The sequence below is a fragment of the Ixodes scapularis genome, unplaced genomic scaffold (assembly GCF_016920785.2).
Source record: "Ixodes scapularis isolate PalLabHiFi unplaced genomic scaffold, ASM1692078v2 PGA_scaffold7__128_contigs__length_106722199, whole genome shotgun sequence".
NCBI classification, from domain to species: Eukaryota; Metazoa; Arthropoda; class Arachnida; order Ixodida; family Ixodidae; genus Ixodes; species Ixodes scapularis.
In genome coordinates, this window is record NW_024609882.1 from 13868454 (window position 1) to 13894070 (window position 25617).

A 25617-nucleotide genomic window follows, 5' to 3' on the forward strand; every position below is an offset into this window, starting at 1 on the left:
CTGACTTTTCTTTTTCCTCCTCTTCTATTACGAGCCCCCAATTGAGGAAAATATTATTTTCTCTTCTTCTTTTTCCTTCCAACTTCACCGAATATTTAAAGGGATACTGAACCAAGGAATGTAGTGTCCATAATAAGTGGCGCACATTCTTTCCACGAGCCAGCAGCCGCCGGTGTGCGCGAGCACACGCAACAAAAATGACGTCACAGACCTCCATCCGCGGTTAAGAGGACAGTGAAATGTATGGGCTTCGGGCCAAAGGAGAATAAAGTCAAGTTAACAATGTTGAAATAACCTGATACTGGAGTAGAGAAGAAGCATGAAATCGTAGAAGGGACAGAAAATAGACAGGACGACGTCTCAAACTCAGCTTGAGTTTGAGACGTCGTCCTGTCTATTTTCTGTCCCTTCTACGATTTCATGCTTCTTCTCTATTCTAGTCTCAGGTTATTTCAACATGGTTAATATTCACCAGCTCGCCTGCACCCTTACGATTTTTTCAAAGTCAAGTTCTTCATCTACACAGTGGTGACTGGTGTAAAAGGTAAGCGATTAATTGGTCTAACAAGCACGTAGCTTTCACTTGTAGAGATGAAAAGCCTGTCTTTATTCTCCTTTGGCCCAAATCAAAGCCCATGCATTTCACTGTCCTCTTAAGCGCGAATGGAGGTCTCTGACGTCATTTTGGTTAAGTGTGCTCGCGCACACCGGCGGCTGCTGGCTCGTGGAAAGAACGTGCGCCACTTATTATGGCCACTAAATTCTTTGGTTCAGTATCCCTGTAAGCCTCGAAGGAACATTCCAATACTTTACAAGTAAAGTATTTGCTCTTATTTCTCTATTTCGTTTTGCGTCTACCATTGCCTAGAAAATAAATCTGAGGCAAGTTTGTTGAGTTATTAACGTTAGGAAGTGATTCTACGTAGTATTTAGCGAAAATAAAACATCTTTCATGGCTCTTTTAATTTTCCCCATAAAGGAGGAAATGAGTAATGCTCCGCTAGCAGTCGGACTTTTTTTTTTTACTAGGGTTCTTGAGGTGAAAACGAGTACAAACATCTTTGAATTTAACAGAAAAGTTTTTAATTTCTTATACTTAAGTCACAAGCGAGAAATGGACTCAACAACGAGTTTTATTAAACGGCCGCCCCCCTTACATCACAAGGAATCTGCATGCTCTCTGAAGTTAGTGTCAAGCCTACCAAACGCTTGTTGCGCAATTCACCTGCGCTGCAACTTTTCCTTTCCGAAACGAACTGCAAAACACTCTGTAAAACTTTCCCTTTCTCCTTGTAGGCTTACGTGAAACCAAAGTACTTCGTTTGGCTGCACTTACAAAAGTCTTAGAAAAATAAAACCGCATTAAAATTAACTTTAATGTAAACGTTTTAGCTGATCGACTTTAACACTTCCGACGCCACACTCGCCAAACACTACTCGCTCAACCTGGAAAAAAAAAAAAAGAAAGAAAAAAAAAAAACTGCAAACAAATGAAAACTATTTACAACAGCCTGGAAGTTCACCTGACTTCGGTTTCGGCTGTTTACACTTCAAAAGAGAGCGATAACCTTGAAATCCCTTCATGAAATGGCACTATTGCATCATTCACATTCACGAAATGTTAGGTTATAACAATAAAAATGAAATACAGCAAAAATATACTTACAAGTCATAATCACTAGGGCGGAAGCAAAATGCATTGCGTTTTGGAGAGATGTGCTTCTGGCAAGCAAGAACAAACTAAGACTCACGCAAGTTAAAATTAGTTTGTTTTATTGGCCACCATCTTGCTTAAAAGATGAATGCAATGGTGGGCATATTACTTAAATAATTTCGGAAATTAAGGATGACAACTGCGGGGACATGTGCGTTAAGCCTGTCTGAAAAAAAATGAAACCAATGCAAAATGTGACAATTATGTGTATACAAACATACATGCACATAATTAAATATAATCGGCTACTTCGGTGGGATATATGATCAGAATATGTACAATTCCTAGATTCACAGTAGTTTAAGGGGAGGGAATAAATGTTGAGGTAGTTTGTGCGGCGATGACCTCAAAGCCGGTGAGCCAAAGTTGAACGTGGAAAAACCAGCAAAACATGCTGAGGGTTAAAGAATTGGTCGATTACTTCCTGATTCCTAAGCTGCCGTGTAAAATCTGAGGAATGTCGAACAATGTTTAATAATAATTCGTGCGTATTTGGCACCTCGTAAAGTAGCAAAAATAAGACATTTAAGTGAGGGTTAAAAAATACCCTATGTGTTAAAAAGTCTGTTGAAAAAAAAGATTTCTTCTCTCACTAAAATAATTGTTGTATCCCTTAATAATACTTTTTCAAAATTCTTCAATGACAGCGCAGCTTAAAGACTGTTGGTTGAGTGGAAATGAAAGGCAAATGTGCCTTTCACTGTAGCTGCGACCTGAAAAAAAAAAAGTCTCCGATATGAGGTTTTAGTAAATATTAACAAATCAAAATGAAGCAACAAGATTTTAGTGGCCCCATTTTTTTTTAACTTTGCCATCTAAGCTAGGTCTAGAGGGGAATGATACAGTGGCCACGTCATCAGAGGGGCTTTAGGCGGATAGGCAGTGACATGGTGCGCAACTTGATGACGCACGTTGCACTGCAGCAAACAACCCTTCTGTTAAAACATCCCTTAACAGGGACGGCAAACTGAATCTATCTACAGCACTTGATGCCCCTTCCAAGGTGACAAACAGATGGCACAATTAACCTTGGTCCCCAGGCCAAAAGTGTGTCTTTTGAGATATCGGTTCGAACACCGTCGTACTGTCAGGATGCAAAACATAATTACAGAGAAGGGCTCTGCCATTTCGAGAGGCCAAAACATGAAAAGCAAATGCATATGTGCGCTTCGTAAAACACTCAGACTTTTCATCACCAAATTTCGGGCGACGACGATAAACAAATACTGGTAACAAACTCTCGCACCGTGCCAAGAGTAACTACATCGAGATAATTCGGAGGAGAAGAGCCTAGCTCTTGGGTGAGTGACACCCACCAAGTCATTAAAATGTGCATCCCTTAAGATGGAAAAAAGTGAGAATTCAGCGGGCTACATACGCAACCATGACGTCTGACTCCAGTTTTCTGGCCAGTGTAAACAACAGTTTTGGCAATTATGACGTCAGGGAATCCAGTTGAGACGTGATCCCACGGTGCTTCGACGCACTACGGACACGGGACGTTCGTAAGGCCCGTTTCACGGTACGCGATGCGGATGGCGCGATAACGTTCCGGCGATGGCGGCGCAATAGTCCGGAAGTCCACACAGACGAAGCACTGTTCCCAACTTGGACCGAATCTCCGATGAATACCTGAGATTCCAGCCGGTCATCACGCACGTTGAGGAGCGGAGCGTCGTGCACTGCTGTGGAAGGCGCGGCGAAACAGGCTCGCTCCTTTCAAGTCCACTATGTCCCAATTGACGTTCGGTTCACCCGCAGCCTTTACCAAAGCCACGCGCTCGCGCTAAGTGCAATTCTACAAATGTCCGCACGGCGTTAAGGAACCGAGAGCCCCTATTCTCGTCAAACGTCCGCTAGAAGAAGCGGCCACGTCGCAGTACACGACGAGGATCGGACGACTACTTGGCAGCGATGGCGGAATGCGCGAGGATCTTGTCCTTGGCGGACTTGCGCTTGTGCAGAGCCTTGCTGTGGGCGCCTCGCTGCTTGACCCTCGCCTGGAGCGTCAGCAGGAGCCCGCTGAGCACGTCGTGGTTGTGGAGTCGCTTTCCGAAGAGCAGCTTGCGCACCCCGTCGTCGTAGGTGAGCAGCGCCACCAGGTTCTGGAGCAGGAACCCCTGGCAGTACTCGAGCAGCTGCACCGCGTTGTACACCTTGGCGTGCACGTACGTGGCCACCACGTTGTCCAGGTCCACGCTTTTCGAGCAGCGGGCTTCGCAGAAGCGCACCAGCCCGTCCAGTTGGAAGAAAGTGGCCGCTGTCATAAGCTGCGAGGCACCGTGCGCGCCGTTAGTGCAGCTTGGCACTCGTAATGCCTGGCATTACAGGCTCACGGTCGCCCATTCTGCCTAATCAGTTGACAAAATATGTTCGTGGAGCCACGCGCCCTAGTAAGAAATCTTATATGCATAAGAAATTTCTCAGTCCAATAAGTGCATATGATTAAATAAGATCATATAAGAGCATACAGGAACAGATAACATGTAAGAACAATATAAGATTATCTAAAAAGTTATAAGAAACTTCTTAGGAGTTTCTTTTAACTGCATATATAATATTATACTGTTCTTATATGTTCTTATAAGGTTCTTGTATGATCTTATTTGATCCTATGCGTTTATTGGACCAAGAAATCTGTCATTTATATAAGCTTTTTTACTAGCGCGATCTTGCATTGAGTAGTAATTTTAACTCTGGCTGCATTTGAGATGATAACCAGACAAATAATGGCTTTTTCAACGTGGGCTAATGAAATATGCGACGTAAAAGATATGAATCTAAAATAAAAATCCCTAGGAAAGCCCATCCGAGATATAAATGGTGAAAGACATGGGGGGGCTATCGGCTATCCTTGGAGATGCAAAGGCAAAGCTTTATAAAAAAAAAAACATTGGTTGCAGAAACCGCTTTTGTTGGTTGTTTATGAATTGCGATAGCAGTCGTCATGAGACTCACGGCGGAGCTCAATGTGAATACGACGACGCAAATTTTCAGTAAACACTTACTTTTATTAATGGTTTACGACGCAATCATTGACGTCAGCGCGACTGCAGCGCGCCACTTCGAAATTGAATGATTGCTTTGTGTCTGTGTAATCGTTTCATCTTCTGTCTCTCCGTAACCGTTTAAATTGTTCAACCTGTTTCACTACCATCGTTACAGCTTCGTGTGTGTCTTGTCCTATCTCTGTACGATCGTTTAATGTTCAAGCTGTTGGCCATGTACCAACTAGCTCAACTCAAAGCGATAATTGCTTGGGCACAAATGTGAATGTGTGCGTACTGGCGTTCCGTGTTTGCGCGTCGTGGGTTTATCTGCTAGCTGAACGACGTCACGTCAAAGACGACCTCCAGGACGACCTCTAAGACGACCTCTAGGGCGACCTCTAGGGCGACCTCTAGGACGACCTCAAAGATGACTCCTAGAACGACGTCAAGGACGTCAGGTCCTTCGAAGTGGGTGCGAATGTGAAGGAGTGCGTCTATGGTGCACCGGATACGTCCGCCGCGCATACGCACGACGCATTTGAGTCCAGATCCCGCATCGCGAAAACCGGGTCAAGTAGCTAAAGAATTCTATCGCATTCAATTTAAGCGCCGTTCACACACTTGCAACCGAGTAGGACAGAGAGAGACAAGACCGGCTTTTTAGCCTCTTGCGACGTCTTAGGGCCAGCTCCGCAGCAGCGCATCAGGTCCTAACAAGTCGCAAGAGGCTTAAAAACCGGTCTTGTATCAGATGGTCGTACTCGGTTGCAAGTGTGTGAACGAGCCTTCAGTGATAAACATGGGGCACGTGCGCCACGTGGCACGGGAGATGACACCGCAGATCTCGGCAAACTCACGTTACACGATGCGATAAAAACGCTGGAATTAGCAGCAGATTCGCGTGGTGTGAGGGGCACGCGGGAACCGGCCGGGAACTCGCGTCTCGCGGGAATGGATACCGACGATCGCAGACGCAGCAGATTTGCATTTTACGACGAAATACACACGCGGGAACGACTTCACGGGACCCGATATCGCGCGGACAAAAACGCCGGAACCCGCTGCAAGGCTCGCACCACAGATCGCGCGGTTCATGTGATTCCCGTCGGGCAATGTCCGACGGGAATCAGGGGGTCGGCCATGCTTAGGTGTTATAAACATTTAGCAAAAAAAAAAAAAGAAAAGAAGAAAAAAAAGTGATGGGCAATCTTTTAGGGGAAGGCGTTCACAAGAGATTTGCGGTGAATGTAGATGTAGAAAGGCGAGCAAGCATAAATATCGATACGTTAAAATGCGAAGTACTATAGTATTTAACATTCTACGATGTCTATTCAATTGACTTCTAAAAGAAAGTAAAACTGCATGCACTAAAATCACAGGGACAGGTAGAAGGAACAAACAAACACCAGCACTGTCGTTTTCTTTTCCTCTAAACTACAAATATATTTTACAGGCATTGAATCCTGATAGTTTTGCGGTCCGTGTCATTCTTAGGACACAGCCTATCGAAGAAGGTGCGTATAAAACTCACCTCGAGAACGTCGCTCTGGTCAATGTCAAAGTCTTCGCAGCCACCCTTGTACAAATACTGCATCACCAACTGCACGCACAGAAATACGATCGTGTTACTAACGCCGCACTAAGCTACGTCGTCCGAGTCTCCGAGCCTTTTTAGGAGTATGGCAGCACCTGAAAGACGTCGTAGCGAATGTCGTTGATCTGTACGACGGGCGGGCTGCCCTCCGCAGACTTGCTGGAAAGCATGGACTTGAAGCGCGGCGAGGCGTTCACCAGAATGATCTTGTGGGCGTAGAAGACTCGCCCCTCCACCCGGAACTGCACGTCGGACATCTCCGGGTTGTTCACATACTTGGGATCTGTTGGCGAAAGACATAAATACAAAATACAGCAGTGCATCTCAAAAACCAGGCACGCAGACACTTGACACGACGGGCACGTGTCCATGTCGTGAGAGGAAGACAGAAACATTTACGTCAACATGCACACACCTCTATTGATCAGCTGGAAAGAACAGTTGCTCATGCTTTCGGAAGAACCGCACATATGCTAAATCGAAAGGTCATATCAATGGCTACTTAAAATTGCGAGATATTCACAACTCTTTGGAAGCCCATTCTCTCATTTATGTTAAAGATCTCTTTGTTTGTGTTTACGTTGGCCTCTTTCAGTAGTCACTGTGTAGGCCTATTGTGCACAGAATGAACTAGCAAAGCACAGGGCTACTTTATCTCGGACTTGTACTTTGAAAACCGATAGACATGGCCTGATTTCTGACTTTGAAGCGGCACTCACCAATCCTCGCACCACCGGAGAGGGAGACATCTCTGATCTCCTTGATGCTGTCTTCCCCGTAGCAAACCGAGAAGATGTCGGCCATCAGAAGCGTCGTACCTTCGTTCTGAAAAATCCCAGAAAATCAGCAAATGGTGTTCATATGTGGAAGCAGATTCTATATTCATATCAAAATGCTTGCAAGCTTCATCGGTTGCGATCTCTGCGCTGCAAATATTCGGAAAATCGAGTCCATTTTTTTGAGTCGAATAATAACGATAAATTCTGAAAAATTCTGAATGTCGGGCAAGTTGGAGCTGAATCTTTGAAAACATTGTTGCGTTTATAGACGCGGACAAGAGTAATAAAGAAGAAAGTAGCGCCTTGTGTTTTCTTGCTCCTTCCTCTTGTCCATGTCTATAAGCGCGACCATGTTTTCAAAGTTCTGAAAGTTTGGCATCCTATTTATTTATTTTGAAGACACTACCGGCCAACATTTGAAGGCCAAGGCATGGTCTTGCGTCGGCAGCGATAAGGGCCCATCGGGACCGCCAACTCGGACCGCCGATGTCCGCGTCTATGACTCGCCATTCCCAAGCGGCCCCAATGGACAGGACCTCTCCCTCTAAAACAGTGGTTCTCAGCCACCGATGTTTCGCGGACCCCTTGTGAATCGGCGTAGTAGGTGGAGGACCCCATTCATGGTGAGGGGAAGGAAAAGTATAGGTTAATTATGATAGGGATTTAATAAATGAATATAAGTATGGGCTAGTGTGAAGTAGACTTCTGTTTTTGACATATACACGAGAAAACTCACCCGAGAATTACAATATTTCTATACAATCGGATAAAAGACAACTTTTATTTACGGGCTTGACTGCTGAGGTGAGGCTTCGCGGACCCCCAGAATGCCTTCGCGGACCCCAAAAAGTCCGCGGACCCACGTTTGAGAACCACTGCTCTAGAATATTAGACTAACTCAATGGCGGAGAGGCCGGCAGCCACGTTTGTTACTGTTTGAAACCGAAGCGAAAAATACAATCTCCTGGTGTTTCTTAAAACAATATTGACCCTATCCAAATAGTTTGTGTCTCATACATAAAAAAAAATATATATATATAGGTCGAATAAAACACTACCGCGTCAAGAATAAACAAGTTTACGGCAAACATTCCACATGTCAGTCCTCTCTCCAACCAATGAGAGTCGAGAAAAGGAGCGTAACTAGCTACAATTATTTCACTAAAGGGCGGGGGGATACATTTACCTAAATTGCGTATAATAACGAAAATTTTGCGCTAATTTTGTTTTCGTAGAAAAAAAAAAAAAGATGCTCGTTTCATTTATGCTTTTTTATATATATATATTTCCTTTCAGTGCTTCTTTAACCTGCAGAGACTATAGAGAACCAGAGTCAGAATGTCTATACTAGAGTAGCAGAACAAAGCTGCTGGAGACGGGCGAACCTTATTAGAACAACTCAGTTGGAAAACCGCCATGGAGCCTGCTCTGAAGTGGCGGCTCCGATCCGTACTCGAGAACCGAACTAAAGGCGATCGCAACGCCGCTGATTCTCCCGCAGCGGCCACTCCGGAAACTGCACGGATGCACGTATTGGTTCAGGTCGAGCCGCGCAAGGGCCGGTGGCGCCATCTCGCAGTAGCTATATAAATCAACCTTCACGTTTTGACAGGTCGCTAAAGGGCGACGCTGTGATCGTATCCAGTTTGGTCTAGGTGGACGCGAGCGGTCGGGGTTTCAAGGGTGAGTTTCGCAACTGAGTGTTTTAGTAACGTTGAGACGGGCGCACCTTGCTGTGCCTGAAGATGGAGAAGAGCAGCGGCAGACAGTCGTCCACGAACTGGGCGCTGCAGTCTTCGGGCCAGACGTGCAGAAAGTCCTGCAGCAGCTCGTCAATGGTGTTCTCCAGCTGCTGCTCGTGCGCCGTCGTCAGCGTCTGCATCCAGCAGTGCAGCGTCCAAGGGACGCCTGCAGCACGAAGGGGAGAGCGTGTGAAGCGACGAAGGCACACAGATCTGTCCTGCTGCCTTCAGCCTTCAATGAAGCATTTTCAAAAGCTCAACGAGCAAGATAGGCGGTGGCCATTTCTTGGGGATTGGAACCGAGTGCTCGCTGAACGCCAACGTGGCCCTCGTGTCCAACAGAATGGCAGACTCGGATAATTCTAAGTGGAGCGCACTTGTGAAAAGGCTCTACAAATAGTAGAACCTAGGGTGCCTTCATGTTCGCTCTGCTTAGGGTGGTGGCATCTCGCCATTTTGTCACACACGTTTATTTTTATTTTTTGTTCAGAAGCGCGTGAAATAGAGTGTCCCTGCACGCGCTTGTGGCGCTAACTGTGCTATGGCGACATTTTGTTTTCGTTGAATTCTTTGTATTTTTCCCGTGAGCGCGTCCTGTCGCCATGTGGTACTACAAAGGGTGGCATCACCCTAGACAGAAGGACATTGAGGCACCCTAGTAGAACCAGGCTGAGTAGAAGACAACCGGAAGAACGTAGCCCACAGCTTCAAACCTTTTGAGCATTAGCAGCAGATGTCTAGCGAGATTGCATGTTAAAAACATTTGTTTGAAACAACAACTTTCGGGGAGTACTAGAAGTGAATCAGAATACTTTCAATTGATTAGTCTTGAGAGACATTTCCTAATGGGTTTACCACAAACTGGTCATTCGGTTACTTTATGCTGCGGGTTCTATACCGTGCTTCGGCACGGCTAATGTGATTCTTCAACCATGTCGAAATGCTCACCAATGTTCCTCAAGTCGAGCGTGATCTCGAGGTACCCGTTTTCGGCACTCTGGTACATGGCCTCCTGGAGAGCCTTGACGTGCGCCTTGCTCAGCCGGTTGGACTTGCACATCGACCCGTCCACGGAGTCCGGCTCCCCGGTGGGGCTTGGAACCTATTGCAGAACCGAGAGCGCCCCACGTGATCCCTCTTCTTAAACAGAAACTCGAAGGTTTCAAGCAAAGACATCAAGACTAGTGCTCTGCCTTTCTTCATTAGGTCACCCGTCCTTTGCGCTGTTTTAATTCTCAGATATGGTCACCAACTAGCCCAAGCCTCAACTTTAACGTCTCAAATGCAGGATCCAATGTATCCGACTCAAAAGTCTGCAACTTCTCAGCAGTTTCGGTATCGGCTTCCAGCCGCCGCTTCCAATCGCACCTTGGGTCTCCTGCGGTCGGTGGTGCCAGCCACGCCCTCTGCCAGGATCTCGTGCAGCGAGAGCACGTCTGCGTCGCGAGTGTCCGGCGGCGACCGGTGGGCGAGCAGCGTGCGCAGCGCCCCACGCCGGCCGTGAGCCGCGGCCACGGCCGCCGCGCCGTAGCAGCCTCGGGGTTGGGCGCCGCCGTAGCTCTGAGCGTCGCGGAACGGAGTCGAGAAGAACGGATTGGCGCCGTACGACAGCAGCAAAGCCATCAGCTCTAGTTGACCTGCGGGCAATACGAACAGACGGCTACACTCCACACGCTCTTAAAGCTAAGCTTTCAAGATATTGCGGTGGTTTGTTAGTTTCCCCTTGTGGGCCGGTCCCTTTTGGATAATCGAAATGTAAGATCTCAAATTAGAAAAGCTTTTTCTAATATACCGGTTTATACACGTTGAAGGACACAATTTTGGCTTTAGAGGCTAAGAATTACGGCCAAAACGACGAAAAAAAATTGACAACCAGAGCAAATTTACAATTTCCCAAAGTGACAATGCGATGATCACCTTAGATCTAAGCCCTCATTTCCGTTTAACTTTGTAACCGACTTTCCGAGCCTTGTATGTACAGGATGTCTAAAAAAAGGGACAGGTTTTTTTTTTTTTTTTTTCACCGCAAACATAAACTACGCATCGTCGAACGCTTATTCTCAAGTGTAGCACTAGCAGTCCAAACCAGATACTAAAGTTTCAGAACTAACCGGGATCTCATTCAAAAGTTGTAACTAATTTTCTTAAATTTTTAATGGGAAGATGTCGGTCGACAGAGCTCTCACATTCATGGAGCTCCTCGCGTTACCGAAAACGCACGAAAATGGGCCCCATTTTCCCATGGAAATTTTCAGAAAATGAGTTATAACTTTTGATTAAGATAACGGCTAGTCCTAAAACATTGGCACCAGGTTCGGACCACAGGCGCTTCATTTGGACGGACAATGAGCGTTCGGCAATGCATAGTTTATATTTACCGATAAAAGTTTTAATTTCTTTTATATATATATATATTTATTTTTTTGGTGGGGGGGGGGGGGGGGGGGCACGATGTATTTTTTATGTTCCGATAACTCAAGGATCCACCAATAAGCAGCAGACGTTTCATGCGGGAAGATGTATGTACCCAACAGTAGCAAAACACGCTACACATACGGGTATCTTTTTCAGTGTCACTGGCGAGAGAAAATATTGTGTTCATCATAAAGCTTTGAGAAATAAACACCCTTGCGTGACAGTAGTGGACATAAAGCAAATCAATGCGCGTTTAATACTCACTGAAAGCCACAGCAAGCTGCAGTGGGGTTTCTGTGATCTTTTCTTCGTTTGGAGCAGCACTTCCTTCAACATTCGCACCCTTCTCGAGAAGGAGCTGGAAACCAAAAGCAGACATGCACTTACAATACAAATGCAGCAGGGGTTATGTTCATTGCAGACAACTTGATACCTATTTTCGAACCAGTCAAAGTCCAGTACTGAAAACTTAGGCACATTCCTTTCTGTCCACAACAATACTTCCCAAAACTGCATTTGAAGATCTCAAGTTCAGTTTGAACAAAGAAATACGCCTTTTTTTCAACCAGCACTTGCACACAGCCTTAGCCCCGTCTGCTCCCGAAATCTGCGAGACATTTTCCCATTACATAGTAAAGTAACCGAAAAAATATACTCGAGCATCAACTTTCACAGCTCATTGATAGCCTGAGTTGTTAAACTGGCATAAAAGTTGAGGTAGCCGGTATGCTTGCTCGTTAGAGCTTAAACTATAGCTTACTCCAAATGCGACGTCTCCCATAATGAACGTACCCGCACTGTTGATATTATGCCCTGAGTTGTTGCGAAAGTGAGTGCAGTCCAGCTTTGAGTTTCGGGTACTGCCAGTGGGCACTGTGCGCTGCAGAGGGGCGCCTGTAAGGGAAAGCAAACGCCCAGGAAGCTGTCAGAGAGTGAGATAAACATCATTAACATGCAACTTGGTATTTGGAGGAGCAGCAGACGCAAATGCTGTGTCCGGCCTAAGAATAAAAATTCAGAAAAAGGAAAAAAAGAGTCTGATTCTGAATATTGTTGAAGGTTAAAGAGATGCGTAGACCAAAACCTACACTTAACCATCACTTTTCGTGGGCGTAAAAGGTTTATCCGCCAGAAGACCGCTTCGTGGTTTTTTTTAAAGCGTCGCACTTACAGGAAAATCAAAATTTTAAGATCAGGTTAGGGACCCTAAAAAAAATGACACGTGGATCTTTTGCCTGGTTTCTTTTGTTCCCCTTGCTGGTGACGTCACTACTACGTAATGCCGCCGTGGTACAGGCAGTGGAACAGCGGTGGAGACCGAGCAAATGGTCGAAGCCACGGGACACCGACACGAGTGATGTGTCTCCCTTTTTGTCGACGGCCAATCGCCAGCAGTGGCGTAGGCAGAGGGGGGGGTTTGGGGGGTCGAAACCCCTCCCGAAATGCCAAAGCTACCCCCCCCCCCCCCCTTCCCTCCTCCCCAGCGGGGCCCGCTCGCTGCCCTCCTCACGCAGTCGGTTTTGTACGAGGCACGGAGCAACGGGGGAGCACGGGCCATCTCCAACTTACAGGCTTTCGGAAAAATTGTTTGTGGGGTAGAAAATGCTCATATTAATAAAATATGCAATATTGCTTAATTCATGTTAATTCGACGGGATGCGGAACTTGATCTCAGATATATAGAGAACGGATATTTCGAAACATTTGTGGGGTGAAGGATGGCAATTTCAGCGCAAAACATGACAAACTCTCCTCACTGTAATACACAGTTCAATCAAACCAATGTGAACATAATAAAATGAACACGCGGTGATAATATGAAACCAATGTCAGTAATGTAAGGAAAAATAAATGAATATAAAAAAAAAAACAATCGCACTGTAAGCAACGGGTGGCGCTGCACTCACGTACACCTTTTGTGATCAGAATTACGTGCTTTCGACTAGAAATTAGCACGAATAAATAGGTAACCATGACTAGTGATATTAGAATGAAATTTACAGGTTCTCTTTATCATCTCATTTTTGCCAAGCGCCTACACATTACAATGAAGCCGCCTGCGGTCGCGGAAAAAAATATCCCCTACGTCCTCCGCTTGAACTTTAATGTCGCGGTGAACATTCAAAAACGCTCTACTTCGTTTCAGCTCAGGTCCAGACGCAGCCGATGCTACAAGCGCGAGCTCCGGGCTTTCAGCGTCCCTGCCAAGCACGCGCGCTCGTGCAGTGCAAGCACCGGTCAGGGCCACATGCTCGCGCCTGTAGCATCGGCTACGTCTGGAATTAAGCTGAAACGAAGCACAGACCGAGCAGTCGCTCACTCGAAGTGGACGCTCTCAGGTATGTTTTCAACCGTCTTAGTTAAGACAACGAGCGCTCAGCTTCCGCCGTTCTTAAGGGCAGAGCAACTAGAATCTTGAGGAGGCGATGGACGTTCTGAAATAGTGCCTCCAGACAGAGGGCGACCACCTGTATACCGCAGATGTGATGGGCGCTTCACGTTTCTCCCTCTTGCATTGGACGCCTAAAATTTCCCTATTTTTGGTGAAGTTTCCCTCACTTTGCGAAAATCGTCGCTCCCGGATGAGAAGTGAAGTCCGTCTTGCTTTCTGCTTTGTATGTCAAGGTGGCATGCAATGCAATTCCTTATTGCTATTAGCTTAATCTCTTCGTAGCACGGAACATCAGAAACTCCGAAGAGACAAACCTTCATATTTTCACTACGCATAGGCGCAGCGCAAGGCTAGTCAAATTCCTTTCTACGTTTGGCGTGTATTTTCTTTGTGGAGCGTCATGTCATTTCTCCGAGTGACGGAACGACGAGTTCGGACTGATGACTTCTCCTCACCCTGAGGATATGCTGCTGCTGCCTTTGGACCATGCTGCAAGATAAAACGGCCTAGCGAAGGGAACACTCTTTCCTTCGGCATCTGGTTCTGTAGCACGAATTTGTTAAACCTTTAATAGATAATAGATCTTGGTATTGTGATTGTTCAGAATTACCTTCGCCCTAAATATGGGCCCCTGGTGTTTGTGCGTGGCCGGTTACTTCAAATTTTCAGTGTCGAAAAAAGTTTTTTTTTTTTTGCTGTTTAATTTGTTTTTGTGTGTGTGTGAAAGTATACCTATTTTTGGTGTTTTCTCTAACCTTCACGCGTTGGTATTGCGGTGCTACTTGGAAAAGCGAAGGGAGTTTTGTGTTGTGAGAAAGCGTTTAAAGTTGGTGGGCCGCAATTACGACGACAGTAGAACAGTGAGCCCCCCGCCCGTATTCCTGTAAATGAAGCCTGCTCCGTTTTTAAAAATGACAATGCAGCGTTACCCGTTTTATTTCAACAGCGTCTCCCTAATCTTTGCCTGAGCGTCCATGTCGGCAAGCTCACCCTCCGTCATTGACGGGGGGAAGGGGGGGGGGGGGAGGGAGGGAGGGAGGGGGGGGGGAGGAGATGCCGTTGAACCCCTCCCGAAATAAAATCCTGGCTACGCCACTGATCGCCAGGATAGTGACCAGACACACATCCTGCGACGTACGCGTACTTCTTGACCACTTCAGGGATGCTAAACGCAGTGGAGATTGAAGAAAAGGAGCAACCTAAAGCACGGAGAGCAGGCGCAATTTAATGGCGGACATTTCTCGCACAGATTAGTTGCCCGTGCGCACGCAGGCCCTCGTCAGGGATGATACTCCTCTCCCCCTCCCCCCCTCCCCCTTTTTCCAGAATTTCCTACATAAAGTATGCAGACCTACGGTGCACACAACCCCAGAGCCCAGAAACCTGTTAAACCCCCCCCTCCAGTTTGAAACTCCTAGAAAAGCCAGGTGACCCAAATTCATTTACTTCGTTCACATCTCGGTGCGACCGTAACAAAACGGCCTAAAAATGACCTTAAAAAAGCGATCCCTGGAGAATGGTCTATTATCGTTATTCCTGTCCAGCTCGCTTGCACCATTGCATTATCATCATGATCTTAACAAAGGTTAAATAAAGTACGTACGAATAAAGTAGCGGTTGGAAGCACCCTCAAATATCCATACAACACGACAGTCCGCAGACCGACGGTCCACATTGGTCCTAGAAAAACTGTCCGCAGACATGTTCGAAGCATGTCTTCGAGTCGGGGCATGTCCGTAGATACCTTTTCGTACCAGGTATGAGCAGGTTAAACGGACCGGTCTTAGCGAGCAGAGGCCGGACTCGCCTCAGCGTGCACGTCAGCGCCGGCCTGGACGAGCAGGCGGGCGGCCGGCTCGTCCCCGCGGGCGCAGGCGAGCATGAGGGGCGTGAGCCCCCGCTCGTCCCGGGTGTCCAGCCGGCTGCTGGCTGGCAGCAGGGGCAGGGCCTGGGCCAGCAGCTGGCCACCCTGGCCGCACAGGGACAGCAGCCGCAACGCCAGCTCCGTCTGCACCAGCCGCGCCCAGTCGGCCTCCTCCAGGCGCTTGCCCAGCAGGCGCTCCTCCTGCTGGTGCCTGCGCCCAGTCCCAAACGTCTCGCATTGCTCACCTAGACTTCGTTCACCGCGACGGTCTACGCCATCCTTCTATCCAGTGACCCTCCGCGTGGGGAGTGTGATCGCGTGGCAAAATATACGGGTTCCACTGGTCCCAACAAGCTTCCATTGCAGTTCGGGGCTCAACGGAGCATAGACGGTGCATTGGCCAGGTGCCTCCAATTTAAAAAGACCTATCGGAAATGCTTTGAGGCAATCGGTTCTTCCGAGGAAGCAGCCAATCCTCTCCAATTTAAGAAAATGAGAAAAATCTAATACAGTCGAGCCTATATATATCGAACCCGAGTATTTCGAAGCGAGCCTGATTATATCGGATCCGTATATGTCGAAATATCGTCTATTTCGAACTGCCAAAACATACCCTCGAAAATCTCGCGTAAAAGGCACATTGTGCGTCTGTATCGAACTACGCCACCAAGGGCATTCGATATATCGAACCGCGTACCGCGCCCCTGGCGGTGAGGTGTTGCCCGAACACTGGTCGCTGCGCGGTTTGGACGCTCTGCGAGAGTAAACGACTCTGGCCATGGCCAGCGAGGCATGCGTCAGCCAAACATCGTTTTTTCTTCACAAAAAAGAAATTGCTTATCTTGACACGTGCTGAAGCGATAGTGCGGTTTACTTCGTTGGTGTTTTTTCAATAAATGTTTAGTTGTGAGTTCAGCGCTTGTGTCGTTCGCACCTTCCTTTCGTCCTTGTGTATTTTTTGCGCGCTGTTTATTTCCGTTGCCAGCGAAAGGCGCGAAAAAAGAGAAAAACAACGCTCCGCCTCAACTCCCCCCAAATACAAAAGCAAAAAATAAGAAAACTATTTGGCTATTCGAGTGTGTCAACAAAGCGTCTGCAATCACGTTCTGAACGTCTTCTTTATCTTTATTTTCCTTTCCCTTCCGCCGGTCTTGTTTTGCCTTTTTTGTTCTTTTCTTGCTCCGAGATTAGGTCCGTTCTTTTTTGTTGGTGGCTTGACTCTTATCTACGGATGAAGAGTTCTTTTTTACGCGTCCCGCTCTTTCAGTTTTTGTTTTTCTTACTTTTTCTTTTTGTGTTGCGTCGCTCGTGCTGTCGTGCTCGTGACCACGCGTGCGCGTCAAGTATCGACCGCATCTAAACGATTTGGCGAGCGACGAGACAAGCGATGGCGACCCGCTTCGCTGTCGCTCGGTCAGTCGCGCAATGAGGCAGACCGCATAAAAGCGACGGGAGCGGGCGACCAAGGCGGTGAGCGACGTTTTCTACAAATCCAAAAACCGAGCGACGTGCGACGGGTGGCAGTGAGATATCTCCGTCGCTCGTCGCTGACTCTCGTCGCTGTCGCTCGTCTCATCGCTCGCTAAATCGTCTACATTCGGTTTAAAGCCGAAACACATAAGCGGACAAAAGTTGGTGCCGCGCGCCGTTCGCCGCTAGGCGCGCCACAGGCGGACCGCGCGACTTTGTCAGTACCGACCAGCACCGGTTGCTATGATACTGCCGCGCGGCGCCCGTTTTCATCGCTCATCTGTCCCCTGTTGCACTTGCCGCTCGCCGCTGGGTGCACCGCGCGGCTTTATCTGTATCGACCAGAGTTCCCAATCTGCCAATCGGCCGTGATTGGCAAACTCCGCACTTGACCTTGGCGCCGGCCAATTAGAGCCGCCGGATTTGTCGCCGACCTTTTCGCCAAGTGTCTAGATCAGGGGTCTCAAACACGCGGCCCGCATGTAACAGGCCACGAGTCCCGGTTCCCATGTCTCGAGCGCTAGAAATGGCATGCGCCATCGTGATCTCATCTCGCCGATTATACTGGCTCAAAAAGTAGCTCCGCTCTCTTAACGTATTCACATTATTGCTTTGCAGCTTTTTGCAATGTACAACAATTCCGCTACTAGGCTGCAAGCGCGAGCTTTGCTGAAGGATGCATCTCGGCTGCGCGAACTCTCGATCAGCCGGAGCAACTGCCGAAAATAAAGCCACCAGCTCGGGATTCTCGCCTTAAAAAATATCAGCATTAAAAAAAACAAGTATGGGTGTTGTAATAGAAATCGCCAGGAAAGCAAGAACTGCCAAATTATCTAATCGTTCTTTGAAGACACGTTGAGCTTGGTTATTTCTTGAGTAAACTGAGCAACGGGAACGAAAGTGTACTTGCTCTTTTGTTCTCTTAAAAATGCAAGCACGTTGGCGGGGCAATGTCATTTTAATTATTGTCATCGCATCAAGACAGGGTCCAAAGTAGTCATGTAAACAAAGAATATCTAAAAACGTCACTGGCGAAACTGAGTTTACAGAAAGCATAGAGCACGAGGTCCCTTCTCTTTCAAATCATTTGACCCCCCTTGTCTAACGTTGGCCCTCGGCCTTCCCATTGCGTGCTATCTGGCCCCCACGCTCAAATGAGTTTGAGACCACTGGTCTAGACTAGGGCCCCAGATCCGAACGCCGCGAAGCCGCGCGGAAGTGACGTAGGGACGCCAGCCCCGGTTGCTATGATACTGGCGCTCTGCTTTGTGCCATGCAGTCACGCCACAGCACCTGCGCAAGTTGCTATGGAAACTGCCGCGCGGCGCCCCTTTTCATCGCTCGCGAGGTGCGCGCGCTAGCGATGGCGCCCGCGGTTCCCACCAACTATACGCATTAACAAGATTCTACTGTATGTAGCGGTTTTTGGATGTTCCATTTGGTAACCTCCCGCTTGTCACGAGGTTCTTCCTTGAGAGGAGGGGAAAAGCGAATATCACTACCGCGGTGGTTGTTCGGCTCACGCGTTGCCCTCGACCATCGTCGACCCACAAGTGTCGCCCTTCTGTTCGCCTTTGCAGGGTTGGGCTGGTGTCGGGCTCGGAGGGGTCCTTTCTCCCGGTCGATTTCCTCCTTGGTCGTTCTTTTGGCGAGACCCAGTATTTTCTTGCCTTTACCCATTGGCTTTTTGATGAAATTCCCTTATGATCCCAAGGATCAAATTCGCTTATTTTTGCCTGGCTTTAAGTCTGCAGTGTCCTCGAGGCGGGAGCGGACAAAGGGGACCTTTATTTATTCTGTCTTTTTCATGTTAGCCCGAACTCAGAAATACGGCACAATCTCCGGCACCGGCGGAGAATCGCGAAATTTCAGCTGAAGCTTCAGATAACATAGTTTTGCTATCGAATTATCGATATATCGAACTGTTTTACGCACCACTTTGGATTCGATAAATCTGTGTTTGACCTATTTTCTCTACAGTGATGTCCTCCCCCCTCCCCCCCCCCCCCCCCCGGACATTTTAGATACTTTTATGTAAACGTTCAGGGGAAGGGCGAAAATCCCCGTTTCCCACTACCGCCCTCCCCGCCCCCCTTCCCCCTTAATGAACCTTATGGCTAGGGAAGGAATCAATTTCTGGAAATTCTACAGGCTAAAAAAGCAAACAAGAATAACAAGTTTTTCCCTGAAATTATGGAAACATTTTAGAATTCATCTTAATAAGAGTAGTCCGGCAATCTTTCGAAATATACTGACATGCATCATGCCACGGCACGAGTTTCCTCGCTAGTTTTTGTGGTAGTGCTATTACCTTATGTTATTTTTAAAGATATGTCGGAGCTTTCCTCAATTTAGCAGATTTCGAGTACGCGTCCGGCAATGACAATACACTCTTTGTCGTACTAAACACTGCATTGGGTTGGGTTACTATAGGGTGCCTACATGTTTCCGCCGCTCCGAGCGGAAACGTGTAGGCACCCTAGTTTACTGTAACGGTTAACTTGCAGTCACTGTTCGTCACTTATGATGAATTTAGGGTCGTCCATTAAGGATGTAGGTAGGCAAACTCCCTCAACATTCTTTAGGTCACTGTGTAGCCGGGGGTAGTGCCGCACTCTAGAACGAACTACCGTAATCAGATTTTGAAATGCACTGTGCCACGTTTCTTTGAATCGTTAGACTGAGTATTGAAGTGTTGAGAGAATCCCGGCAGAATGTTCATTCTTTGTTTGCGAGGGAGTGTCCCGTGGAATTTGTGAATCTTGAAAGTCTGGGTCCATCGATTAGCTCTCCTCTATGCTGCTGCGGGAAGGCGGAGGCTCGTCAAGCAACAACAGAGTCGCTTTTCTTTCTTAGTCTCCATTCTCCGGACAGAGAAAACTAAATAATGAATATGAATTTGATGGCATATTATAGAAAAGTATGACGTTTAACATAAGTGCGAGCACAGCTCCGCGTGGGCCGCGGCACTCTCAGTTTCCCCGTGTCGACTGCTCCGGGAAGTATAAAGGCGCTTTGCGGAGGGGACATGGCGTCTCCAGCGGTCGTTGCACCCCTCTGCACTTCCGGATCGTCTGCTAGCGCAAAACGGTCGGCGGAACGGCAAAACTGTTAACCAATGAAAAGGGGCCTTTTTCGCGAGCAATGTACGCTCGAAAAAAAATATCTTGTATGTAGTAGTAAGGTGGTAAGCTGGGCGAGTTGGCACCGGTTGAACATCATCAAAACATAGCTCACAAAAAGCAGAGGACAAAGACAGGAACGGAACACAGAAGACAGACAAGCGCTAACTCACAACTCCAATGTAACGTACGTGAAAAGAAGAAAGGTGCAGGAGTGTGCGGCATGCACGAGGAAAAGAATACTGGCGCAGCAGGGACATCGAACGTTTTAATCAAACGCACGGCTCTGATCAAACGCATTCACCAGTCTTAAGAGGATGAAGTAAGACACGAAAGCCCGGGAGAAAAATCACCAGCACGAGGGGTGCAGTAACAACTTCAACCATATTCGCAACTCTTTAAAAAAGAAATGTCCTCGTCAGTTAAGCTAATAAAGGGCTGGCTGACGCAGCGGTCTGCCGAACCGGAGATAATGAGCGCTTCAAATATTTCTCTACAATGAAAATGGGAGGAATTGTCTCCTTTTCTCCGTCACTGCACCGTTTCTTTTTCTATTTATGGACTAAAAAGTTTATTAGGGTAAAGGGAATATTCACTGGCATCCGTAGCTATGTGTGCCACTGCTGAGAGCGTGCTCACGGCGAGCTTCCATAGTTCTTTTGCAACGTGCATTCGACACCTTCAAGATTACCGGTCTTAGCAGCCTATGCGGAGCGCAGGTTCGCCAGCAAAACGGGAAAAAGTTGTTTAAAAAATTTTTTTTTTCCAAGCCCTGCTATTGCTAACTCTATTCCCCCCTCTTCCCCCCTCCTCCCCCCGCTCCCCCCCCCCCCCCCCTCAATCTCCCAAACACTTCCGAAGCCTTTGGTTTTTAGGATGTATCTTTCAACAAATATTTCACATTCCCTAAAACATCTGTACGGCTCAACAATATTTCGAAGAATCGGTAGTAAGTAGGGCTGGGAAACTGATCGCTTAACCTGCCAATTAATCGATTACTTCTTTATTCGCGATTAATTCTTTTAACCGATTAATCAGTAAACATTTGCGAACCAAAAGAAAGTAAAAATAAACGGTTGCACCTCGCAGACGTGGACACCTGCAGCAAGGGCAAACTTTAGGTAAAGCCTGAACCCAAAGTGAACCGTAGGGGCGAGATTCGCAACCGCAGACAAGCGCAGAAGGTGCGAGTGCCCGTTTGGATCAGCAGAGGTCGCTCTTGCCGGAGAGTGTCAACGAACCTGCCTCATGCAGCTGAAGTAATAAGCTGTGAGTGTGATTGTGCCTTTAAACTCTTCTCCACTAACCTTCGAGGCTTATTCATAATCAAGATTTTATGTTGCGCCGTTAATAACACACTCAGCAAAAAAAAAAAAAAAAGAAAAAAATTAAAAATGTAGCTCTTTTACTCTGGTGAAGAAGGAAGAGCAGCGTAGCTCTAGTGTGCGCCGCCATCTATGAGCGACGGCGGCAGACAGACAACCGGCAAGCCGATTATCTGGTTGCCGCCCTCGCTCATAGATGGCGGTAGCTGTCCAGAGGGTTGTGTGGAGATTTACGTGTCCACGGTTACGAAACTGGGGAAACTAGCCCTTAACAGCTCCGTTTTAGAAAAAGTACTACGCATGTAAATAAACGAGTCCGATTAATGGGTTAAAAGGTGGCGATTTTTCGGTTTAAGCAGTTTAATCGACGCCCAGCACTAAGTAAAAGTATTGAGCATTGCGAACCTGACTGAACTGTCCAGGATTTATTTTAACTATATTCACACAAATGGAGACACTGCAATCGTGGTATTGCTCACTTTCGCGTTACATTCATGCCCAGAAACCTGAAGGCCTAAGCAAGGAAAGAGAACTACCTATCCCATAGGTGCGCTTTCTTCCGTGGTCCTCTAACTGTTTGCCTGTTCGTGCGAGTTCTTTCCGTAATGTTACGTATAGTAGAGTTGTATATGCGGAATCAGTACCAATAAATAGTGATTCTGTTTTGGTGATGCGAATGATGATTTATCGCGTCAATTCACACACAAACTCAAATGAAATCTCGTCCTCCTTCTTGATATCCCGTTTCTTCCTGGCCCAAGGCTGGAAAGAAGCGCAGAACCTACCCGAAGGCTCGCACGGGGCAGTCGACGCCTGGCAAGAGTAACCTGGCAGCCTGCATCACGTCGTCTTGGTCCACGATGGGCGAGCGCCGGTGTTCCGCATGCGCGTGTGCCACGCGGACCCATTCTACCAGAGGGGGCAGCACCTGGTAGGGCCTGTGGCGAGAAAACACTTGGAATGAATGAGTGCGCAAGGTTTCCTCCTAGACACTGGGCACTGCACTGGAGTTCCTAATGACGCAGCAAATGCAATACGTTCGACAAAACTCAACGTGCAACCATGCCTCGAACCTTAGAATAAAATTTCCAAAGGTGGTCCAGCCCTAGAAATGGAGTAGACTACACGAACTTTGACGACAACAGCAGCTGTGCTTTGTCAACTTAGAAATTGACTGAACAAACATAATTCCAAATCTAGACCAACGTGACACTCGCGGTCGATCTGGTCTATGGCACAGGCAGGAACGGATCAAGGAGAGGATTTTTGTCTTAGGTTGGCTCGCACACCGAAAGCAAGACGACCTCCTGCTTTTTAATCCCTCTCGCCCCCGCGGGTCAAATGGCTATTCTTTCGAGATCATCTCTTTTCCTTGGACGTTACAAATACGCGTGTTAGACAGCACGCCGTCTAAGGGCTCTTCCGGCCACTTGATGGATCTTCACGGCCTGTTTATCGACAATTTGTTCGCAGAACATTGAAGCGTGAAAACGACTCTTTTTTTTTTTCCACGGCTTCGCAGAGAAAATGCGTGCTAGGACTCCAGCCGACCTCTCGTAGATGAGCTCCGGCCCCATGGCCCTGCGGGACGATCCGTGCTCCGAGTGCTCCAGCTGTGAACAGCGCATGTAGTGGAAGAGCGCGTGGAGCGCCCCTGAGCACCAGGTGAGCGGCGCCCTGGGCGCGCCTGTCTTGCGCCTGTACAGCTGCACCATGCCGCTCAGGAGCTCCCCTGCAGAAACGGGGCACAAGTCAGAATGAGGATGTACGTGGAAGACCACGCTCATCATAAGGCCCAAGAGCCGAGTCCATGTCAGGATACGTGGCCACCCGCTACTTTTGAAGCGCTTCGCGGCAAGGGACACATCAAGCGCCCAGCCACCCCGTCTCGCTAACCGGTCCTCCTCGTCAGCCGCTTCTCCGAGCAATCAGGTGCGGTAAAGCCTACCTTGTCACGTGGCCTCTACTCTTGAACCGCGCCCCATCTCACGGTTATCTACTAATTTTAGCTGGGCGCTTACTCGCTACTTTAGGGTAATTACACACTAAGAGAAATGTTTCCTTCGAAGGACATGTCACATCCTGTCCACTTGTGAACACAGTAAAGGAGAGAGGTTCGCTGCCCTTTGACTGCAAGCGCCCTTTTCGGGACCGTACGCACCCGTCGTCGCCCACGCCGTCTGCTCGCTTTCCGACGGACGCTTTCAAAACTCGCTGGCATTATACCCAGATGGAAGACACAACGAAGAAGATTCGAGCTGGTCAGGATTTACACTTCGACACTTCGCGAATGCTAAGCGAAAAATCTGTTCCACCCAAAGTTCGGTACTCCGCAAGCTCGCTTTTTCCGCAGTACGTTTGGACAGTTTTGGCGCTTGGGGCCACTTCTCCGCCAACTAAAATGTTCCCGTGGAAGAAAAAAAGAGTTGGACACTCTACGCGACCGGGCCACCCAACGGCACTTAGAAAATCGTAAAGCAACGCAAAAACAATTTTCATGCATGACTTATTTTTTTTTGTCAGCAAAAGCTATTCATTTATTTTTTTCAGCAAAAGCTATTCATTCTAAGGCGCACCCAACACTTGGCCCCCACTCCAACAAAATTGCTAGCATATAAAACAGTTATTCTCTCAAAACTAGAATATGCAAGTATCATATGGCATCCCACATCAAAATTATCTTTCTTCTAAATTAGAATATGTCTAAAGTAAAGCAGCCCGGTTCCTGTCAAACGACTTTTAGCCTCGAACTAGTGTCCCAGCTTTAAAAGCAAACTTTGGTCTCACTTCATCGTTGGCGCGGAGCAAAATTAACCGAATATGTCTCTTTCATGACTTATACTTAAAGCCCCTCGATATGCTTTCGTTTGTCTTTGCAAGTAGCGCCAAATGCGCGAGAGCACGTGGCTCAGGTCTCGAGCGGCCCTTGGAAGCAAATGGCGGCGCAGCACTGAAATGTGCGGCCCTTGGAAGCGAATGGCGGCGGAGCACCCGCTCGTGGCACGTGTCTTGCGCATTTCCACAACAATGGTTGGCGGTACTTGTGAAAACACCTTTATGAAGGGGCTTTACTTATACTACAGTAACTAGTGCTTTAAAAACACATATTGTCATTCCGCACATTATATTTCTTCTCGAACCGGCAATTCCTGCAAGGTACAGTAATACCAGTCACACACAAATTCCTTTCTGTTTCCACCCTTAATATTATTGATTACAGAATGGAATAACTTGCCAGGCGAGATGGTTACTACCACAAATCCCGTAGAAATTAAAGCAATGTGCCAGCGCCTATGGTAAGAATAGTACAGCACGTGCTTACGTCTTGTTTTCATAGTTACTTCCTGTTTCCCCGTATTGCAATTATTGTTTTGTAGATATAGTTACTTGCAGTTGAAAATTAAGTGCTTTGAGCACGTGCGATGTCACTTCTCTTTGGTGAACTGTGTTGGCGCTGATTGCGCTTATTTTGTTACTTTGTTATAGTATATCGACTGTGATTGGAAAATTGTGGGATTGTGTTGTTACGAATGCACGCATCGCCTTTGAGGTAATACGTCCTCGAAAACGCCTTTGAGCTAAAATAAATGATATGAAATGAAATATGGGAACCCAATTTGTCAATGACACGATTAGAATGGCAGGCATTCCTCTAGCGCGAGCTTGCCACCTTCGATGATGCTTCAGAGTCTCGCGAGCCTCGAGCGCGAACGCGCAGCACGATAGAAGGAGCGTGTGCACGCCCTTCCGTTCTCATTCCGGCACTCACCCAGTTCCGAGAGGCTCCCCACGCAGGTGGTGAGGAAGTTCTGGTCGTGTGACTCGCCCCCGGGATCGTCCTTTGCCTGGCGATGGGACTTGCTCGACGAGGGGCCGCAGGAGCTAGCGCCACACGGGCCGGGCCACTGAGGCATCGACAGCGCACCTGGACACCACACAGGCGCCGTCTTACACCAAATGTTGTGCACATTAGCGGAATACTTCAGCGATGCGTCTTCATAACGGCCTACGCAGACTTTCGCTCAGAAACCGAAAAAGGAATTAAATAATAAAAGAAAACACTTCCTGGGTGGTCTGTCGATTTTAAGACGTCGACCACGAAATAGGAGTTTCCGAATCTGTCCTACCTCGAAATTTGTCTCGCGGCATACATATTTTGCAAAAAAAGCGAAGTTTTCTTTTTTGGGGGAACGTTTATTCTGTGCCGTAT

The 25617-nt window shown here is 47.6% G+C and overlaps 1 protein-coding gene across 1 annotated transcript; it reads right to left on the bottom strand.

The window, feature by feature from the left end:
• Nucleotides 1–1114: 1114 nt before the first annotated feature.
• Nucleotides 1115–25327, bottom strand: LOC8052033 (ankyrin repeat and BTB/POZ domain-containing protein 2). The gene is made up of 13 exons (XM_029995285.4): nucleotides 25177–25327; nucleotides 22959–23139; nucleotides 22193–22345; nucleotides 15434–15701; nucleotides 12027–12128; nucleotides 11499–11592; nucleotides 10188–10456; nucleotides 9768–9921; nucleotides 8807–8985; nucleotides 7018–7123; nucleotides 6394–6581; nucleotides 6236–6304; nucleotides 1115–3984 (listed from the first exon to the last, which is right to left on the bottom strand). Exons 1-13 carry the CDS (start codon nucleotides 25319–25321, stop codon nucleotides 3616–3618), a joined length of 2277 nt encoding a protein of 758 aa, XP_029851145.3. The 5' UTR covers nucleotides 25322–25327; the 3' UTR covers nucleotides 1115–3615.
• Between the last annotated feature and the right edge of the window lie 290 nt (nucleotides 25328–25617).